This window comes from Euprymna scolopes, chromosome 12, assembly GCF_053919585.1.
Source record: "Euprymna scolopes isolate OS-2025 chromosome 12, ASM5391958v1, whole genome shotgun sequence".
Lineage (NCBI taxonomy): Eukaryota > Metazoa > Mollusca > Cephalopoda > Sepiida > Sepiolidae > Euprymna > Euprymna scolopes.
In genome coordinates, this window is record NC_136493.1 from 81,956,473 (window position 1) to 81,975,375 (window position 18,903).

At 32.1% G+C, this 18,903-nt stretch overlaps 1 protein-coding gene across 2 annotated transcripts in view; it reads right to left on the bottom strand.

Annotated features, from left to right (window-relative positions):
• Positions 1 to 9,435: 9,435 nt before the first annotated feature.
• Positions 9,436 to 18,903, bottom strand: part of LOC145291379 (uncharacterized) — a 172,156-nt gene continuing 162,688 nt past the window's right edge. The window contains exons 16-18 of one of the 2 annotated variants that reach the window (XM_080137169.1): positions 14,685 to 14,754; positions 13,210 to 13,310; positions 9,436 to 10,043 (exon numbers count right to left, since the gene is read on the bottom strand). In XM_080137169.1, coding sequence (XP_079993295.1) covers positions 9,908 to 10,043; positions 13,210 to 13,310; positions 14,685 to 14,754 — 307 coding nt within the window. In that variant the 3' untranslated portion in view covers positions 9,436 to 9,907. Of the gene's footprint in view, positions 10,044 to 13,209; positions 13,311 to 14,684; positions 14,755 to 18,903 lie in introns of those variants that run through there. The other variant, XR_013869399.1, reaches the window with a different exon arrangement.

Sequence of the window (18,903 nt, forward strand, 5' to 3'; positions counted from 1 at the left end):
GTTACCAATTTAATTGAAATTTTCAGAAATTCTATTTTTAAAGTCAATGAATGTTTGCATGTTATTAAAATAATTTAACATTGCGAATTATAAAAATATTTAATTAAATAAAAAATATTTTTCGTAACTGCGAGATTATCGCCATATTATTTCCGGTAGAAATTAGCCTTTCACTTATTGAGATAAGTATTATTTGTATTAATTTTTATGATACTCATGCAGAGAGTGATCCGTGCTGAAATAATGTTATTATTTAAAAAGTCATTCTTAACATGGGGAGGGGAGTATGTTTTGTACCTATTCTGTCAATTACAATTGAATAAAAAAAAGCATATCGTAAAACTTTAATTAAACGTGGAAATATGATTTAAAAAATAGCGCGGATCGCTCTCTGCATTAGCACCATTTTTATTTATTGCGGACTATTATTCTCATCTTTATTAGTTGTTGTTTAACGACTTTTCGGCCAACTATTCCTCTGGCCTTCATGAAAAGAAGTAAGTCCTCTTATAAATGTTCAGCAACTTTTTCCTTTTATCATTCTTAAAGAGTAAAACTTTTCTTATTCATGAACAGAGTTAAGCCTACGTAAATAAATAAATGTTTGTACACGTGACAAATTATCAATAAATGGTTTAGTTACTTTTTTTAAAAATTATTTATGAAAAGAGTTAACGTAAATAATGTTTGTAAAAGTGCGAAAGGCGACGTTGTACAACCATCACTCCCATGCTTAATTTCTATACTTATAGGTTTTTGGAATTTTTTTTCACTGGATTATTATTGATTGGACACTAATTAAACAGATTATTAAAAAAAAAAATTAAAACGAAATCATTATTTCGACATTTGAAAGTGGTGCTCACTTTTTAGTTACAACGTTCTGATAAATCAGTCACCCATTTTGTAACCAATAAAAACGCGGTATATCAAAACCATAGAAAGTAAAAATAATATGAGCCTCTACCGCATTTGTAAGTCAGAAATATATTTGTTTCTCAAAGAAAAAAAATAGATTGAAAATGACTTTTTTTTATAGTTTTTATGAAAATAAAGTTTCGAGTTAAAAAATTTTTTTTTTTTTTACTTATTCAGTTAAAAGTCAGTTTGTGGGTGTTTTTTTTTTAAATTGTTTTATGAAAGGTGAGTTTTTTTGTTTTGTTTTTTTTTTAATTTTTTTAAAGTATTATAAATTTCACTAACATGCTGGAGAAATGTTTAATAATTTGGTATTTTTTTAGATTAGGTCCACCTCCACAATTTTCCTTTCAATGACGACATTTATAGGTTTCCGAGTATGCTGAACACGCAAATCGCATTGAAATTTTGCGGAAATAAATAGTTGTATTATGCATTGTATTCTTTGGCGGCCATCTTTTTACGTGCACACGCGCCATAAACAAATACACGCACGTAAAAAAGATGGCCGCCAAAGATTACAATGCATAATACAACTTTTTATATCTTGATAACTATTTATTTCTGCAAAATTTCAATGCGATTTTCGTATTCAGCATAGTCGAAAACCATTTCAAGTCGTCATTTAAAAGAAAATTGAGGAGGTGGACCTAATCTAAAAATTTACCAATATTTTTTCATCCCGTACGCCTCCCGATACATTGCTTCGTCAACATGCGACCATTTTATATCTCCCGAAGACACTTCCGTATTTAGAAAAAAAAAAAAAAAATGAGTGACTGATTTACCAGAACGTGGTAACTAAAAAGTCAGTACCCCTTTCAAATGTTGAAATGATTTTTTTTCTTCAATTTTTTTTTCATAATCTGGTTAGTGTTCAATCAATAATAATCCAGTGAAAAAATTTCAAAAAACCTATCAGTATAGAAACTCCACCACGTAAGTAAATAAATAAAAAATGCTATGTGCGCATGCGTTAGCTTTGACTAGAGGGGGTACTAAGGGAACGACCATTAAATAATTCTGCGGGTCGCCATGGAACTCAACGCCCAAGGAGTACCAAAATAGTTTTCATGATCTGAAGAATTTTTTTTTCGAAAAGTGGGTGATCACTTTTCCATCTAAATTTAACTTAAAATGAGCACCCACTTTCTGGCCACCTGAGGAAGGGGCATTTATTTTCGTGTTTATTGGCTTAAAGGTTTTTTGACAAGGCAGTTTGGTACGCGAATGCATATTTAACAGTTTTCGTTTATGCTCACGCATAGCATAAACAAAGGCTACGTCTGTGAAATGGAAAATAATCCCAGAGTTCAGGGGTTAATACCATGCAAAAGAAATCAAACAAAAAACTTTTTAGCCAAGAAACACACAGAAAAAAAGAAAAAAAAATAGCATCCATTTTTTTTCTATCGAATTGATTTGCTGTTTTTATTGAAAACTATTTTCCCCCGGATTTTTTATATAATTTTCCATTAAGGGCCCGTGCGTCTCACGTTCGTAAATAACAAAATTTTTTTTGTAGATTTTGGTGTGCTAAAAACGAATCTGCAAACCGTTTCCGTCGCAAAAAAATAGTTTTTATGATATGAAGAAATTACTTTTTCGAAAAAGTGGCGATCACTTTTCCATGTAAATTTAACTTAAAATGAGCACCCACTTTCTAGCCACCTAAGAGAGGGGGGATTTTTTCCCATGTTTATTGGCTAAACAGCTTTCGTTTATGCTTACGCATAGCGTAAACGAAGGCTACCGCTGTTAAATGGAAAATAGTCACAGAGTTCAGGGGTTATTACCATGCAAAAGAAATCAAACAAAAAACTTTTTAGCCAAGAAACACAGAAAAATGCCCCTCTATATATGAACGTGAAACGGGCCTTAAAGTAAAATAATACCGGATTTTTTGGAGCAGATTTACCGTTTAGTTGTACAAATATCCTCAAACCAGGTAATCACTAAAAGGGACTTTTAAAAGTCGTCACCTGTATCGAGCAAAAGTTTAAAGTCACCGATTATATACCAGCCTACCTCATGGTAACATATATTGAGTGAGTTCCTAACAGTAATTTGTATAGTTTTTTAATTTAAAATCATTTTCCCAAAATTTCCCCAAACTTAACGTGTTCGATACAGTCTGCCGCCATTTGTATTTTTCAGATATACCGATAAACATTGAATGTTTTTGAACCGATTATACATTACATAAACACACTAAAATCTTATCCAGTTAGGTAGAACATTCACTTTTCTTGCCTTTGAAAACATTTATTTGTTATATATTTATTTTTTGACAACTTCTTTGTATCTGTGTTTAGTAATACAAACCCTTTTCATTTAATGTAACGTTTAGTCGGCTCGAAAAACAGTGTTTATCGGGGTATTTGAAAGCTACAAATGGTGGTGGACACTGTTGATTACTTTAAGTTAAAGAAAGTGAGTTAAAACTAAAAAAACTATACAAAATACTGTCAGAAACCCACCGATTATGCCAGCCTATGTCATGGTAACATATATTCGGTGAGTTTCAGACACTGTTTTGTATGGTTTTTAGTTTTCAACTTACTTTCCCAAACTTAACGTATTCAACAGAATCCGCGACCATTTCTGTTTTTTGAGCTGATTAAACATTTTACATTACATAAAAACACTAAACAATTATCCAATTAGGTAGAAACGTAACTTACCTTACCTTTGCTTTCATTTATTTGTTTTTGGACAACTTTTTCGAATCTGTGTATAGTAACCACCCTCCCCCCACCATCAACCAAATATTAATTACTAAATCACATTTTTGTAAAACAACAACAAAAAAAAACATTTAGCGTTTCAACATTTTTGCTACGTTCGGCTTCATCCACTGATTGTTGGTCAAGTCCAAACCATGAATGATTGACAGAAACTCCCGAGGATCCAGATCAAATTCTGCAAGAGTACCATTTTTTTTTTCATTTTCGCCTTCTTTTTCACTTTTGGCAGTGGATTGCTATACTAATATAAGAAACATGCATTTTCTCTTTTTATTAAATTTTTCCATTACACCAAATTGAGCCACTGCAACGCGTGGCAGGGTACAGCTAGTATTTATATATAAATGAAAATTTAAGATTAAATTCTGTAAATTTAGAAATTTACCACAAATTTATTATTTGATTAGGAATACAACAATTTAAAGTTTTTTCCTTAATCTATAGATTTTCAATAAATGGCTCATCTCATCAAATGTTTTTAAGCAAAATAATGTTTATAGGCTGTAATAAATCTTGCTATTTAGTATATAGATTGAAAACTAAAAAGCTTCCATGAAAAGTCTAAAAGAAGTCAAGATTAAAAGGATTACACTAATTAATAAAACAACTTTTAGAAAAAATTCGACTTTATTCATCCACATAGTCTTCTTCTACGATTATATATCGATTCCAACACTTCTTTAACAATTCAATGTTTTTTGTACAATAATTTGTTTTTAGTCTCAATTTCTAATATCACTTATTCATTGGAGCCATCACTTATTCATTTGAACATTCTTTTTAGGTCTGCAAACAACCAATAGTTGTTGATGTCAGATATAGAGAATAGGGTGGTTGTGGAAGTAATTTGAAGTGCAATTAATGTGGTTTTATCATCATTGCAATCGACATGTGACGCAGTGCTTCGTCTTTGTGAAAGACGACTTTTTCTTCGTTTGGGCCTATTTTTTTTTTTTTTTTAGCAAACCAAAATTATCCTTAGCACATTTGTAGTTGGGCAGTTGTGTGGAGTAAGCAGTAAACTAGAAAATGAGAATTTGAAAACAGAAAAATAACTGTGTACTACATGTGTAATCTGAAGACAATTGCAGCTGAGAATTCCCATCGATTTCGACATCTTTATCACATCAACTCCATCATGATTGTCTGGTTTATCAACTTCAGGTTTACCTACTTTTTCAATCAAATTTTTAATAGGCCTGGAAATTATAAAGAAAACCTACTTCGGAACAATATAATTTTCAAGAGAAGCTGCCTGAACTCTTGCGCAGGATACTATTAGACATGGCAATCAATGATTGGAAAAGTTTCTTATAATCGTTAAAGAATAGAAGCTTTGTCTTGATAGCATCAAATACGACCATCCATTTTAGCTTCATTCTACTACAGACTAGAAGTAATATTCTGATTGTTTTGAATGTGTGTGCATTCGATTTGATAATAAAACATGGTGTCATCAGTATATTCATCTCAGACGCCATTGCATCAAAGATGTTCTTTATAAAGATCAGGAATAATAAAGGAATATAAAAGTTCACCTAAATAATGTGATTTTGTTTGAATGTATTTCCATTGAAAATAAATTTATAGCTAAAAAAGATCTGATTATATTAAATATGCATCCAGTAATAACATATGAGTTGATTTTCTTGAGAAGACTTTCATGTCAAATATTGTCAAAAGTCTTGTAGATATCAAGTGCTACTGTCCAACCCTAACCGATCCAATGTCTAATATCAGAGATATTCACAGTAGAATGGGATTGCTTAAATCCATACTATTAGCTAGAGAAAAGTTTAGTATTGATTAAAACTATTGCTGAGATTTATTAATGATTCAAATATTTTAGCAAAGATCAAAAAGTATCTTGTGGGGGCAATAATTTCCTTCTAAAAAGATTCCAGCAGAAAGCTAATAGCCAGCCATGGTTCTCTCCAGAATGTTTTGCTGTCCTTGCACACAGAAATCACTTTTTCTATTGCTTCCAACGTAATAGATGTACTGAGACTAAAGCCGCCTTCAGGATTGCCAGCAACTACTAAAAAGAGTAATAAAGAATGCAAGAGAGTTGTATGCTCAGTCTGTCAAGTCCAAAGTAGCTGTGCAGCGGCTTGGTTCCTACCAGTTTTGGCAAATAACAAACAGGGACCTGAATAGAAGTGTATGCTCTATCCTAGCCATCATCAATGGACCTGAGGTAATCTCGTCAGCATCGGACAAAGCCAAATTTTTGTCCAAGAACTTTGCAACTAATTCTACCTTATGCGATCAGGGCTGCTAATCCTCGATACTGCCTCTTGTGTCTGAAAACACGCTATGCGACATATAAATATACGTGCATGATGTTGCCATCAAAACCCTTGATTCAAGTAAAGCTACTGGTCCTGACAGCATTCCAATTATAGTGCTGAAAAAACTTCAACCAGAACTAGCTCCCATACTTACAAAGCTGTTTAAGCGGTGTCTTAAGAAGAATTGCTTTCCCTACACCCTGAAAAACCTCATCAGTAGGTCCCATATTTAAAAATTCAGTACAGACCAATAATTCTCCTGTGCGCGATGAGTAAGTTGCTGGAATCTGTGTTAAATAGAAAAGTAGTTCACCAACACAGCAAAAATAACCTTCTTAATGACATGCAATATAGTTTCCGTTCTGCTAGATCAACAGATGTGCTAACAGTTATATCTCATAGGATTAGTGAATCTCTCGATGGAGGTTTCTTTTCCAGGGCAATTGCTCTTGACATATCAAAGGCCTTTGATAGAGAATGGCATAAAAGTCCACTCCACAAGATCTTCAGTTACAGTACAGCTGGAAATACCTTTTTAGTTATTAAATCATTTCTTTCTGATAGGTTCAGAAGAGTAGTGGTTGATGGGCAGAAATCATAAGCTCACAGTATTAATTCTGAGCCCAACTCTCTTCCTGATCTACATCAATGATCTCCCAAATCACATCTTAAGATTATTTGTAGATATTTATGCTGAGGACACTACTATCTATGGCAACACTTCAAAGGCCGTAAATGACTAAGTTCTCTCTCATTCTCTTTCCTCTGATCACATGGTGAAAGAGGTAGCTGATTAATTTTAATGCATCTAAAACCAAGCTTCTATCTTTACATCATCAACGCTCTGATCCCTCTCTGGCATCAATTGAAATGAATGGCTCTTCTTTGGTAGGCTCCATGTTTTGACAAGAGACGGTTTGCTGTATACATTAATTTGCGCCAACCATCTCTGTGTAAGCAAAGAGAGTATACCCATAATTTAGAACTTATGGGTATTTGTTGAGATTGTTTCTCTGCCTTTTTTTCTATACAATTTTTTTTAACCCTCGCTGTTAATTTATGGTCTTTTGACCACGTTTTTAAACGATGTTTTCTCCCCCACTGCCAACGTATATCTTGAAAAATGATTGGCTGAAAGACGTCTAGATGGGGTTTTCTTGTCCCCTCCTTATTTATCCTCTTTATCTAATGTAGGCTTAGGAGAAATATACTTTAGAAGTGTATTTTGATCTTTTTGAAAGTTTCTTTTTAATGGTTTATGCTTAAACTACAAAAAAAGAAAAAAACAAAAAAACTCAGTAATTAATTATGGTACTACGTTCGGTGTTCTTTAATATATATATATATATATATATATATATATATATATATATATATATATATATATAAATATATATATATATATATATATAATGCAAAACTTTGTTGAAATTCAAAGACTTACTTTTTCTTTTTTATAACTTATGTTTATTTTTCCTGTATTCTTTTCATTACAGCTGTTTCGTTAATGGGAAAGCAATTGTACGATTTATGTGTCCATAAAAATATCCTGTCGCCACCAACTTCTTCAGATGATTTTTCCATTTGATTTTAACAACAAAAAGTATATTTTTCACACGATAAACATGGTATTTGGGGAAAAGAAATTCCAAAGCCATGCTTCCACATGTCCACCATCTTGGGTGTAATGCTAAGATAATTTTCTGTTTTAAAACATAATATCGTATTTTTTATTTATTTATTATTTATTTTTGTTTTAATTTACCGTTTTTTCCTTATTTGTTTTTCCAATTTACTTATAATTTCATTTCTACATTTATGCGGGTTTCTTTTTTGTTTGGTGTTCGAACTCGTATTTATCCTTTTATTTAAAAACATTTTCTTTTTGTTTAAAGGGGAGGTTACTCTCATGGTATATATCTTTATTTCTAGGGTATATATATATACATATATACATATATATATATATATATATATGTGTGTGTGTGTGTGTGTATGTATGTGTGTGTATAATAAAGCTCAACGTCTGTGTGTGCAATCTGTCTGTATGCGAATAGGCTCCCATGTGGTTTACTATTATATTAAACTGACCACATACAAATAGGTATGATAAAGTGGGGCCCCAGAGAAGTAGGTTAGAGGGAAATCTATGTACGTTTACACTGTTTCTTGTAGAACTACCAAATTTGACAGGATAATCCACTATGGGTTATATTGCTCACTCCAAATAATGGGAGTAGGGCCCCAACGGGTCCATTATAACTGGGAACCCTGTGCACGCTTACACCGTTTGATGTACACTCATAGAGTTACTAAATATGACAGGATAACCCATGTTTAAGTAATAAAGCTCAACGTTTGTGTTGTGTGTCTGTCTGCCTGTACATCTATAAGACGAAAGAGGGTATAAGATACAAAAAGTATGCAGAAAATTAATATCAGTTTAAAGTTATTTATATTGTTATATAAACCAGAGTGCATTTTTGAAGGCTCTTTTTGAACCCAGTTAACGATGGGTACTTCAGCTAGTATATATATATATATATATATATATATATATATATATATATATATATATATATATATATATATATATGATTCTACTCCTTCATTTAGAATCACTCAATAGTTTTTTATTTTATAAAATTTGTTTTCATTTAGGCCTACTTTTATGTGAAGTAGTTTGTCTTGCCTTTCATTTTACTTTGTGTGAGCTTCAGTTTTGATGTCATATTTTACCGTATACATTAGTTTAGTTGAAATTCTTCGAGTACTTTCTGAGTCTATAGTCGTTTTATACCATAGGTGTTTACTTTATTTTTCTTGAATGAATTGTGATTGAAAAAATATTTATTTCTCTCCAATTGATTTCTAGTTCTTTAAAAACAACTATATTGATCATTTGAGTAAATCTTTGAAGAAAGTAGCAAAGAATATTAGTTTGAACCTGTGACGTCACTGAGTATTATGTGCACTAGTTATTCCCATTATAACATTTGCTGCCTTTGTTTTTGAGTAGAAATATTCAAGCTTTGAACAACATTATTTTACATTCAAATTCATGATATTTAAGTTTAATCAAGTTGGATGTTGGTAAAAAATGAAATACATCCTAAAATATTGAAATAAATAAATTATCTGAAAAAGGAAAATTTACATAGGTTTGGAAAACGACAATTTTATTATTTTGATATTGAAATCATTAAATTTTCTGAGAAAGGAAAAAAATGAATAAGTTTGGAAAGCGGCAATTTTAATACCATTACATAAGAAATGTTCAATGCTTTAAAAAAAATTTAACCATTTTTTTCTAAACTGTATTTTGTGTAAGATCAGGTCCATTAAATAAAAAATATATATGTAAGATCAATCCATCTATGGTAAATTAATCATCAATATTTGTAAAATTATTGATGATTAAAATGAATATTTGACGGAGATATACTGCAGATATTGTGCATTTAAATTTTAACAAAGAATTTTATAAGGTTTCTTATTATTTATTAGTGAAAACGAAAGATGTTAGTACTTCGAATAAAGTAAATATTGTAAGTTCTCAGTTACACAACCAAAATAAGTAATACTCTCTCGTAGAGATTTAACCATCAGATAAAAACAAAATGATTCATGCCCCAGTCGCCATGATTTTCCTCAAATATAATAAAAACATCGTCGCAGAATTATTTCATGACGTTGCAAAGTTGATTTGTTGAGATTTTCGTTGGTAGTTATTATGTGATGCAAATTTTATAGCAGAGTTGGAAGGCAGGCTGTTAAGAAGATGCAGGTTTACCATGTGATATTAAAGATGAGAAAAATTCGTGTTTTCAGACTTGATATTTAAGACGATTTATAGAATTTTAGTGAAGTCTTGCCTTTTACAATCACCCATGCATAAATAAAATTGTTTCTTTATTCGTGCTAAAAGAAGGAGATGTTATTTAATGTTACTCAGATGTTATTTGGATGCAAGTAAGGCATAACTGCGAGATAAATACCATAGCCAATGCCATAGCAACAATATATAATAACAAGATAAACAGATGGCACCAAAACTTTTGGTAAGGGAAGAGGAATTTCCACGTTTCTGTAAAAAGAAAATATGTTTACAGTTTCATTTTGTCGTAACATTCACATTATCATGTTTAATAAATATTTCAGATGTAAGTATAATTATGGTAAATGCATAAATATGAATTCGTGAAGCTGACAGATTATTTTTGAATGAATTATTTGATAACATGAAAAATAGCTTTTATTCCGGAAATATATAACATTCATAAATTCAGTGCTTCTTCGTTGTTGGAGCAGAATTAAAAAATCGAAATATCGAATTTCAAGTAAAACCAATAATATCTAATTGTTATGTTACAATAATGAATATATCCAAAAATTACTGAAAACGATCAGATATAAAATTAATTATTAATGAAAATATTTTTCAAAGACAATTAACGAAAATTGAGTTCTGCTAAAACTGAACAGTTCGAATCATAACAAGGGAGGTATATATTTCCTGAAAACCTTAAAAATATTAGACTAATTTAGCAAAACTCCACGAAGAAGTATTCAAAATTCAAATGAAGTAACGTTTTACTCAATAAATCACCTATACAGAGACTGTCTCAAACTGTGTAATACTGTTGGCTGGTTGTGTGCAATTTTGTCTTGAATGAAAGAAGGTTACTTTTTAAAATAAGAAAATTTCTAAATTTTAATGACGACTCAACAAGAACTTCAGAACACGCTCTCCTTGTATGATCTGATTTGTCAAGTGTGTGATCCTCTCAATCCCTGTTCCATATACAAACTTAAACATTTATGCAACAACACTTATTCCTGTAATACATCCGTCATGAAACTCATCTTTTGCATCTTCATTCAAACCACATTTTGATGCATAAACAGTTATTTTTATGAGATTTTTCTCACCAAACATCAACTTAAACATTATAATACGATCAATAACATAATTAGCATAAATCATTTTATTTACTTATTTCCCTGCAATGAAAGTCCAACATCACCTATTTACTTTTCATTTTCAATCCAAAACCGCTTATATCTTGCATCCTCTTCAACAATCATTTTGACAGAATTTACCTTTTCTTTCAGTTTCTTAGAAACAACATAAGTCAATACATATTTGCTCAATAAACTAAATAATCTGACCTGATCTTTTTGCAAGTTTCCAACATTCAAACTACATGGCCTAAGTTTTTATAAATTTACATCCACTTCAACAATATGATCGCTTACATAATTTACATAAATCATTTTATCTACGTATTTCTCTGCAATGAAATTTCAAGGTTCTTGACAGAATCATCTTTTTAATATTTAATATTGAACAGAAAGAAATTTTCAGTCACACTTTAAACCTGAGTCTTGGTAGGATTACATGAAAAATTATGACATCTAGGTGTTGAGACTTACATTTTGTGCAGTTAAAAAATCTCCCTTTGTTAACTGAAAATATCAAGAAAACCTGTACATCCTGCAGAATTTGTGCACGACTCAAACCCCTGTTATATTTGCCTACTATTTTTATATACTAATGAGTTACCTTTTATCAAAGCTCAAAGGGCACTCGAGGAGAAGTGTAATGAGTTTTTTAAGTGGACGATGAGACAACACAATTAGGATTGGTTGAAACTGGTTAGAATTTGATTATTTAAGATGACGACTCAACAAGAATTTGGCAACATTGAACTTGAAAACGACCATGTTTCAGTCATCTAGGAAGAAGTTCCGTGGTACCGTGTTCGACAGATGAGTAGTTTTTGGAAAGAAACTTTGCTTATGGAACTCCTTCTAAAATGTCTGATTTCAAGATGGCTGAAAAAGCATGATATCAAGCGATGATTTATATATCAGAATTTATTTCCTCTAGATGAACGATCTTACAAGATCTACAAGTCCATCTTGCCTAGTGGAGTAACACCACATCTTCGTACTATGTCATGTATTTCTAAGACCTCATGTAATAAAATTAAGGTTCTACTTAGAATAATTTTCCATATTTCTTCCACCCCAAAAATATGAAGATTGGTTTCCCTCTCACAATAAATATTTTTAAGGTACATTCATCATATCATATCGTAGAAATCTGAAGATTCTATTGTTGCTGTTGGTTTCCCCGATATTTTCTTAGAAAGATATCGAGTACTTATGGTTACCACGGAAAGGTTGCCAACACCATGTGAAAATGGATTCGAACTTGGGACACCCAGGTCGTCAGTCAGTGTCGTTTACAATTGAACCACCACCACATTAATAAGAATAGTTCAATGCAAAGATCAGTATTGGCTTTGAAGAGACTCTTAACGGCGTATTACAATTCATAATTGTTGGTTATTATTATGAATATTCACAATTTCTATTTTTTATTTCTGTTCTGATATGCAATACACCAGTCATAAATTTCCTGGAATTTCTTTGTTATATGTTATGTATTGTTATATGGAATGCCGTTCTTTTATATCTCGAGAGCTAGAGAAATATTTATTCATTAATATTCATTCGTAGATACCAGTAACTCGATGCCCTGTCATCCACAGCATAATGGTTAAGCTGAACCGTATATGGGAGTTATCTGAAAAACAATTCAATTTTGTCTATCAAACTGACAGATGCGATTATTTATTTGAACTATCGAGAATGGAGCCTAATCGATAAGAATCAATAATTTGCTTACATGAGATATCCATATGGGAAAGAATCATCTGCATTGGTTCAAGGCTTGGCCTTCGACATTTGAATCTCAGCTGACTTTCTAGTAATTTTCGCTACATACTCCATTCCAAAAAGCAACTGTTAAACTCTCAACCATACAAAATTAGTGTTTGGTGAGATTAAAAAATGATCCTGATACAGAAGACCATGATTTATCATGATAAGAAATTGTACACCCACTCAGATCACGTGTCGGTGCCCCCCTTCCAATGGTTGGGTTGGGAGTAAAATGAATACTCTCTTTTCAGTGAAGAGGGATTTCGTAAATAAAACATGAACTACAACACTCCTTTATAGCATTTATGTTTGTTTATGTTTGTATTTTACTGAATAAAGTTTGGATAAATTTATTCTTCATTTTTTTACATTTTCCCAGAAGTATTTAAAAATACTTATTATTATCCAAAATATTCTTTAAATTATATTTGATATCAATGCATTGTTTTGGATTGCACGGATAAAACAAACTCCTTATCATTGGATAGATTATTATTTTTTAAGGATTATTTTTTACTTACTTTTTATCTTTGTATCTTGAACTCAAAACCATGAAACAAATTAAAATAAGCGAAAGATATAAAATTAATGAAGTAAATTTCTCCATCACGTCAAGAAATGCCTGAAAAATAATAAAAAATGTTAAAATATAAACGGATTTAATATTTTGACGGCAATCCTCAAAGATCCATGCGTAAAAAAACAAAGAAGTGTTTTGTATTTTAAATTTATCGCAATTGTATTTATTAATTGGTCAAATTCATCATCTAATTGTTTGTAACCGTTTTCTGACAACATTCTCTGGTGATTGACTTAATAATTTAGACAGTTCATTTCATTAAGTATTTCAGACATCTTTGTGTTGATGTATATTTTAAAAGAAAAAAAAACTTTAAGTACGATTAGATATTTTCTATATTTATATGTTCATCTCGATTGGGAAGGTCATATGTTAAGCTAATTCATTATGTACTGCAAAGAAGGAAAACATTTAAATACAAATTAACAATGTATTCCCTTACCTTTGGGTTTAACATAAATATTGATAATCGATAATCGAAATAATCTGATGAAAAAAGGAACGGGCAATTTTGACCTTACACAGCCTAACATCACAAGTGCATTTGAGAAGTTTTATTACCACACAAGCCGAAAGGTCTGGCATCTAAAATCAACAGTACATGTTCGAAATGAATTTCTGTTGAAATCACAATTGCACCATGATATTTAACTTTTTCATTTTAAACTTAAATTGAAGCTATTATCACCACACAAGCAGTAGGTCCAGACATATAAAATCAAGATTAGATTCTTTGATATGACAGGGGCGCGTTTGAAATTAATGTTTCTGTTTATAGCACAACTGAATCATGATACTTGGCTTTTGCACTTTAAACTTTAATCCAAGCTACTATTATATATAAAATAATTTTATAAAATTAACAGTAGGTTCTCTACAATGTGGATTAAGTCACTGCGGGAAGGCATGTGAAGTTTCCTCCCGGTGTACCGCGATTGGTCTCAGGTAATCAATCAATCAGAGCAGGTAATCAATCGATTTGATTAAAAAATTGAAGATTTCACCAATTTCGATGACAATAAAGATATGGAAGTGTGAAACATTCGTTTATCATCATTAAATCTCGGGCAACGTCGGGTCTCCCTGCTAGTAAATGATAAAATGACGTTACTTGAAATTATTTATTCATTCTTTCTTGTAGAGAAATTAATTTTTAGTGTAATGCATATTGTAAAGTTGGATGTCATTTGTTTTGTGATCGCTTTGAAGATCAAAAAACAAATCAAATCAGGAAATGTGCAGAAAAGTTTATGTGTTCCAAATCAGAGGGAGGGCACGACAAAACTTCCAATGAAAGAGGCGCAGAGAATACCGACACCTTGGGGAGGCTTGTTGTCACTTAAATTCCAGAGAAGGCTAATGATAATAAAGAATAAGAACATTTCAAGTAAAAATTAAAAATGTATATTTACTTACCTTTGGATTTAACATAGCAATTACAAATATTATTGCAAAGAAAATGAATGATATAAAACTTGAGGTACATCTGAAAAGAAATAAAAATGATTCAATTTTTGAATAGAAAATATTTATTCATAAATCAATTATTGGTTAAGAATAGTAAAGAATTATTGAACTTTTAAAATTGGTTCTTTATAAAAATACTAGCGGGCCGCTTGGCATTCCCCAGCATTACCCCGCAATTGCCCAGTCGTAAAATATGCTTACATATGATATTTTGATTAATGCAGATTTCATATCTATTAGTATATAATATTATATTGGACCCAATATATAGCAATGATTTAAAAAGTAAAAAAATGACTTGTGTGCCACCACTGAGAATCAAAACCAAAATGCTTAGCTTATGATTTACTTTTTCATTTTACGTTAATGACTGCACTATGAAGACATGTATACTGCAACGCTAAAAATTAAAACATGGATCAATAGCCATTAAATTACGCATGTATATTCATAAACCGTCGTTCGACCTTCACTTGGCAAATTCCATTTTTTTTTTTTAATTTTCACATTTTTGCACCAATTTTTCCAGACTAAAACCCAAATATAAAGTTTCGCATGAGTTCAAATACCTTTTATATGAAGTTTCATGTCTGTTGACCAAAAACTCTAGGAGTTTTATATGCAACATTTTTTAAACAAAAATATATGCGCATACATAAATATATATAGAAAGAAGTTTGTGTTTACTATAAGCTTTTACACAAATATTACACAAGTATAAATCATGTAGAATATCTGCATAAATATAATTACATGTAATAGTTAACTAAAAATGATTATCCTATAAGAGGAACGAAAAAACTAATAGGGAATGAATTAAAATGTTTAAAAGAATAGGCAAATAAGCTAGATCTTGTTGGTTAAATACAATTCAGTGACCCATATATAACAAAGTTGTATTTTCCTTTTAAATAAATTGGAAAAAAAGTGTTTTTAATATGAATATCAATACAAAAAATAAACAAATTTATAAGTGTACTAGCTGGACCCGTGAAGATTTCACGTTTTCTTTTCTTTTTTTTTTCACATACACATTATCCCATCACATATCCGTACCTTGAAACATTTACATTAACCCTTTACTGCCCTGGCCGACGAATTCACCCTGTGTACTATTTTTTTTTTAAATAGTAAATGAAGAGTACGGTAGGTAAAATGTATGTAAATATGTATATACCAAAATCACGATATTAGTGCTCCAAATATTCTCAATAAATACATCTTCATTTATGTTTTATAAATATGTTTATCTCTTCTTCTCTATATAAATAAAATGAACTCATTTTTTCCCGTGGGATTTTGACCTTAATAGCATTAAAAATCAAGATATTTCATGCAAATATAATATGCACAAACGGCAGAACAATATCTGAGGTGTGTTATAGGCTTATTATTTCTCAAATTCCTCGATAATCTTAGATTTCTATACTTTTTCTGCTGAGAAGTCACGGCCAAAATCGGTTAAGATCAATGGAAGTGGTAAAATATTTTCTCTAATAAATTTCTCCTCCCCCTGCCACCACTTAAAACCGTTTGGGGATCGTTCACAAGGAACAGTTGAGAAGAGAACACCGGTTTGGCTTCGTAGTTCTTTCATGTGAAGTTATTTAAAATCACTAAACTAAGCTGCAGTGCTCTGTGGCGTAGTGATTAGCGTGCTGGACAATTCACATTATATTTTCACGTTCGCGCCGACCTACCGTAGTCGTTTTTTTTTTTTTTTTGTTTTTTTTTCCTAAACAACTGGAATGGACTTTTCTTGGTGGCCGAACTGTTAACGTTGCAGATGTTTTTTTTTTTTTTTTTTTTTCACACTTTATTTTCCTACTTTTACTCATGACTCCGGGTTTGATCCTTCCTACTTACCTACCATAACATTTTTTAACCCCCCCCCCGTTCCGGAAACAAACACTCGGGCAACGCCGGGTACCCCCGCTAGTTTAAAAATATTTTCAAAAATTTTATTTAATTTTTAGCTTATTTATCATAAACTTATTATATAATGGAGACTTGGAGTGTTTAAAACATGATATTGTTAATTTTGCACAGTAATGGGTTAAACCTGTGCATTTTGTTCAAAAATATTTGAACCTAACGTTGAACCTAACCAAAACTATCCCAGAATATGTTCTTGATGTTTAGATGCATATGCTTGATTACTTAAAATACATTTCAAATGTCAACGTTTAAAAATTATAAACTGTCATTACATCTGTGTTTCTCCCATATACGTCCACTATTCAGATTGCCTCAGGGAACCCAAACACATGGACAATTTTAGATGACCTCTGTGTATACGATATTTCGTGTAAATGTGATTCCTCTTCTGTGGCCATGCGTGGAATCATTAAGATGTTGGACTTTAACTCTCACAGTCTTCATTGCTCTTGCTCTTGAGAACGCTACATAAAGCTGGCCATGAGTAAAGCATGGATTTGGTAAATATATGCCAACTCTATCAAAAGTCTGACCTTGAGCTTTATTTATTGTCATTGAGTATGAGAGGCGAACTGGGAACTGAGTGCGATGAAGAACAAAAGGAATATTGGCATCGCTAGGTTTCAGTTTTATCCTTGGGATAAGTACTCTCTTATGAGCGTGAGAACCGCTGATTATTGATGCCTTGATGCTGTGCTCGTGAAGCTGAATGACCTCTAGTCGAGTGCCGTTACGCAGTCCCTGAGTTATGGAGAGGTTTCTCAGTAGCATAATTATTGCTCCAATTTTCAAATTCAACCTATGAGGAGGCATGCCAGATGGAGTGAGAGAATTAATGAATTCCATTGGATAATTTTGTGCTTCCTCGTCATTATCGCAACTTACAGAATCAGTGCAGAGGTACGTTTTATTTTCTGTTGGCAACATTCTCAAAATTTCCTCATTGACCGCTAAGCATTCAGAATTCTTTGGAGATAGGATTACTCTTGCTTTCATCTCTTCAGCCGTACAGTTGTCAAACACCTCCGATATCAAAGAGCCATTACATGTGCACATTTCAGGAATGTCAATAACATCTGGAGCCACTTCATTAAGAGAACTCTGGAGTGATCCATTGCCCATTTGCAGAAGCCATCTTGAAAACTCCTGTTCATTTGAATTTGCTCTCATGTTCTGTGTGAGGCTCATGTGATGAAAGCTGTGCCATAAGTCTGAGCGTTTGAGGCACACATCTAGCACAGCAGCAGGAGGAGCTCTCGGGACAACCGGAAGTACTTGTCTGAAGTCGCCTCCAAGTAAGATTACTTTACCACCAAATGCAGTGTGGGTGTTCATTATATCTTTCAAGCATTTATCAATGGCTTTCAGCGCATAGCATGGGATCATAGAAGCTTCATCAATAATGAAGACTTTAACTTGCATCAGAAAGTTTCCTTGCTCAGAGTTCGGTGGCACATGGCAGACACTTGTTTCGCTTAGGGGAACCGGAAGCTTGAATATACTGTGCAAAGTTTTGCCGCATTTCAGCAGTGTTGCAGCAATACCAGTCCAAGCAGAAGTGTTTGTCTTAATGTTGTTAGCGTTAAGGTATTCATATAACTTGTTGAAAAGATAGGTTTTTCCTGAACCACATAAAACAATCTATTTTCTGTTTGCTCACCTTGCTCAACAGAGAAGGCACTTGCAACTACAGCATTGAATATCTTCCTCTGTTCAATATTAAGAGAAGTCACATCTATGTTAGAGTTTCCAACATCTCCTTCATGTCCAGGATGATCTCCAACTGGTTCAGGCAGACCAAACATGTTGCAATTCATGCCATTTTCCACAAATAAGGTATTCAGAAAGTGGAGAGCAACATTTTCAGCAGTTATGTTATCATATCTAAGCAGCAGATCTTCGATCATAAAATGCTTATTCTCATTCCATAAATGCAGAGCATTCACGGGCTGGTTGAAGACGCACATCATGGAAAACATAGATAATAGTTGTCATGGCATCTGATGAGCTGCTGCTTCTGTCAAAGCTTCTTGCAATGCATTGTCATTCTCAACCAGGCGCAGTCTGATGCATGCGTCTTTGAAGGTGGCCATTTCTTGACCATCGATTGTCTTCAAATCGCTGAATGAAGTCGCTCCGGGGACATGAAGGAGCAACATCCTCAAATAAAATTTTTCTTCATTTCGAGGACTTGCAGAGTACATTCTGGTTAAAATGTTGCTGAATCTAA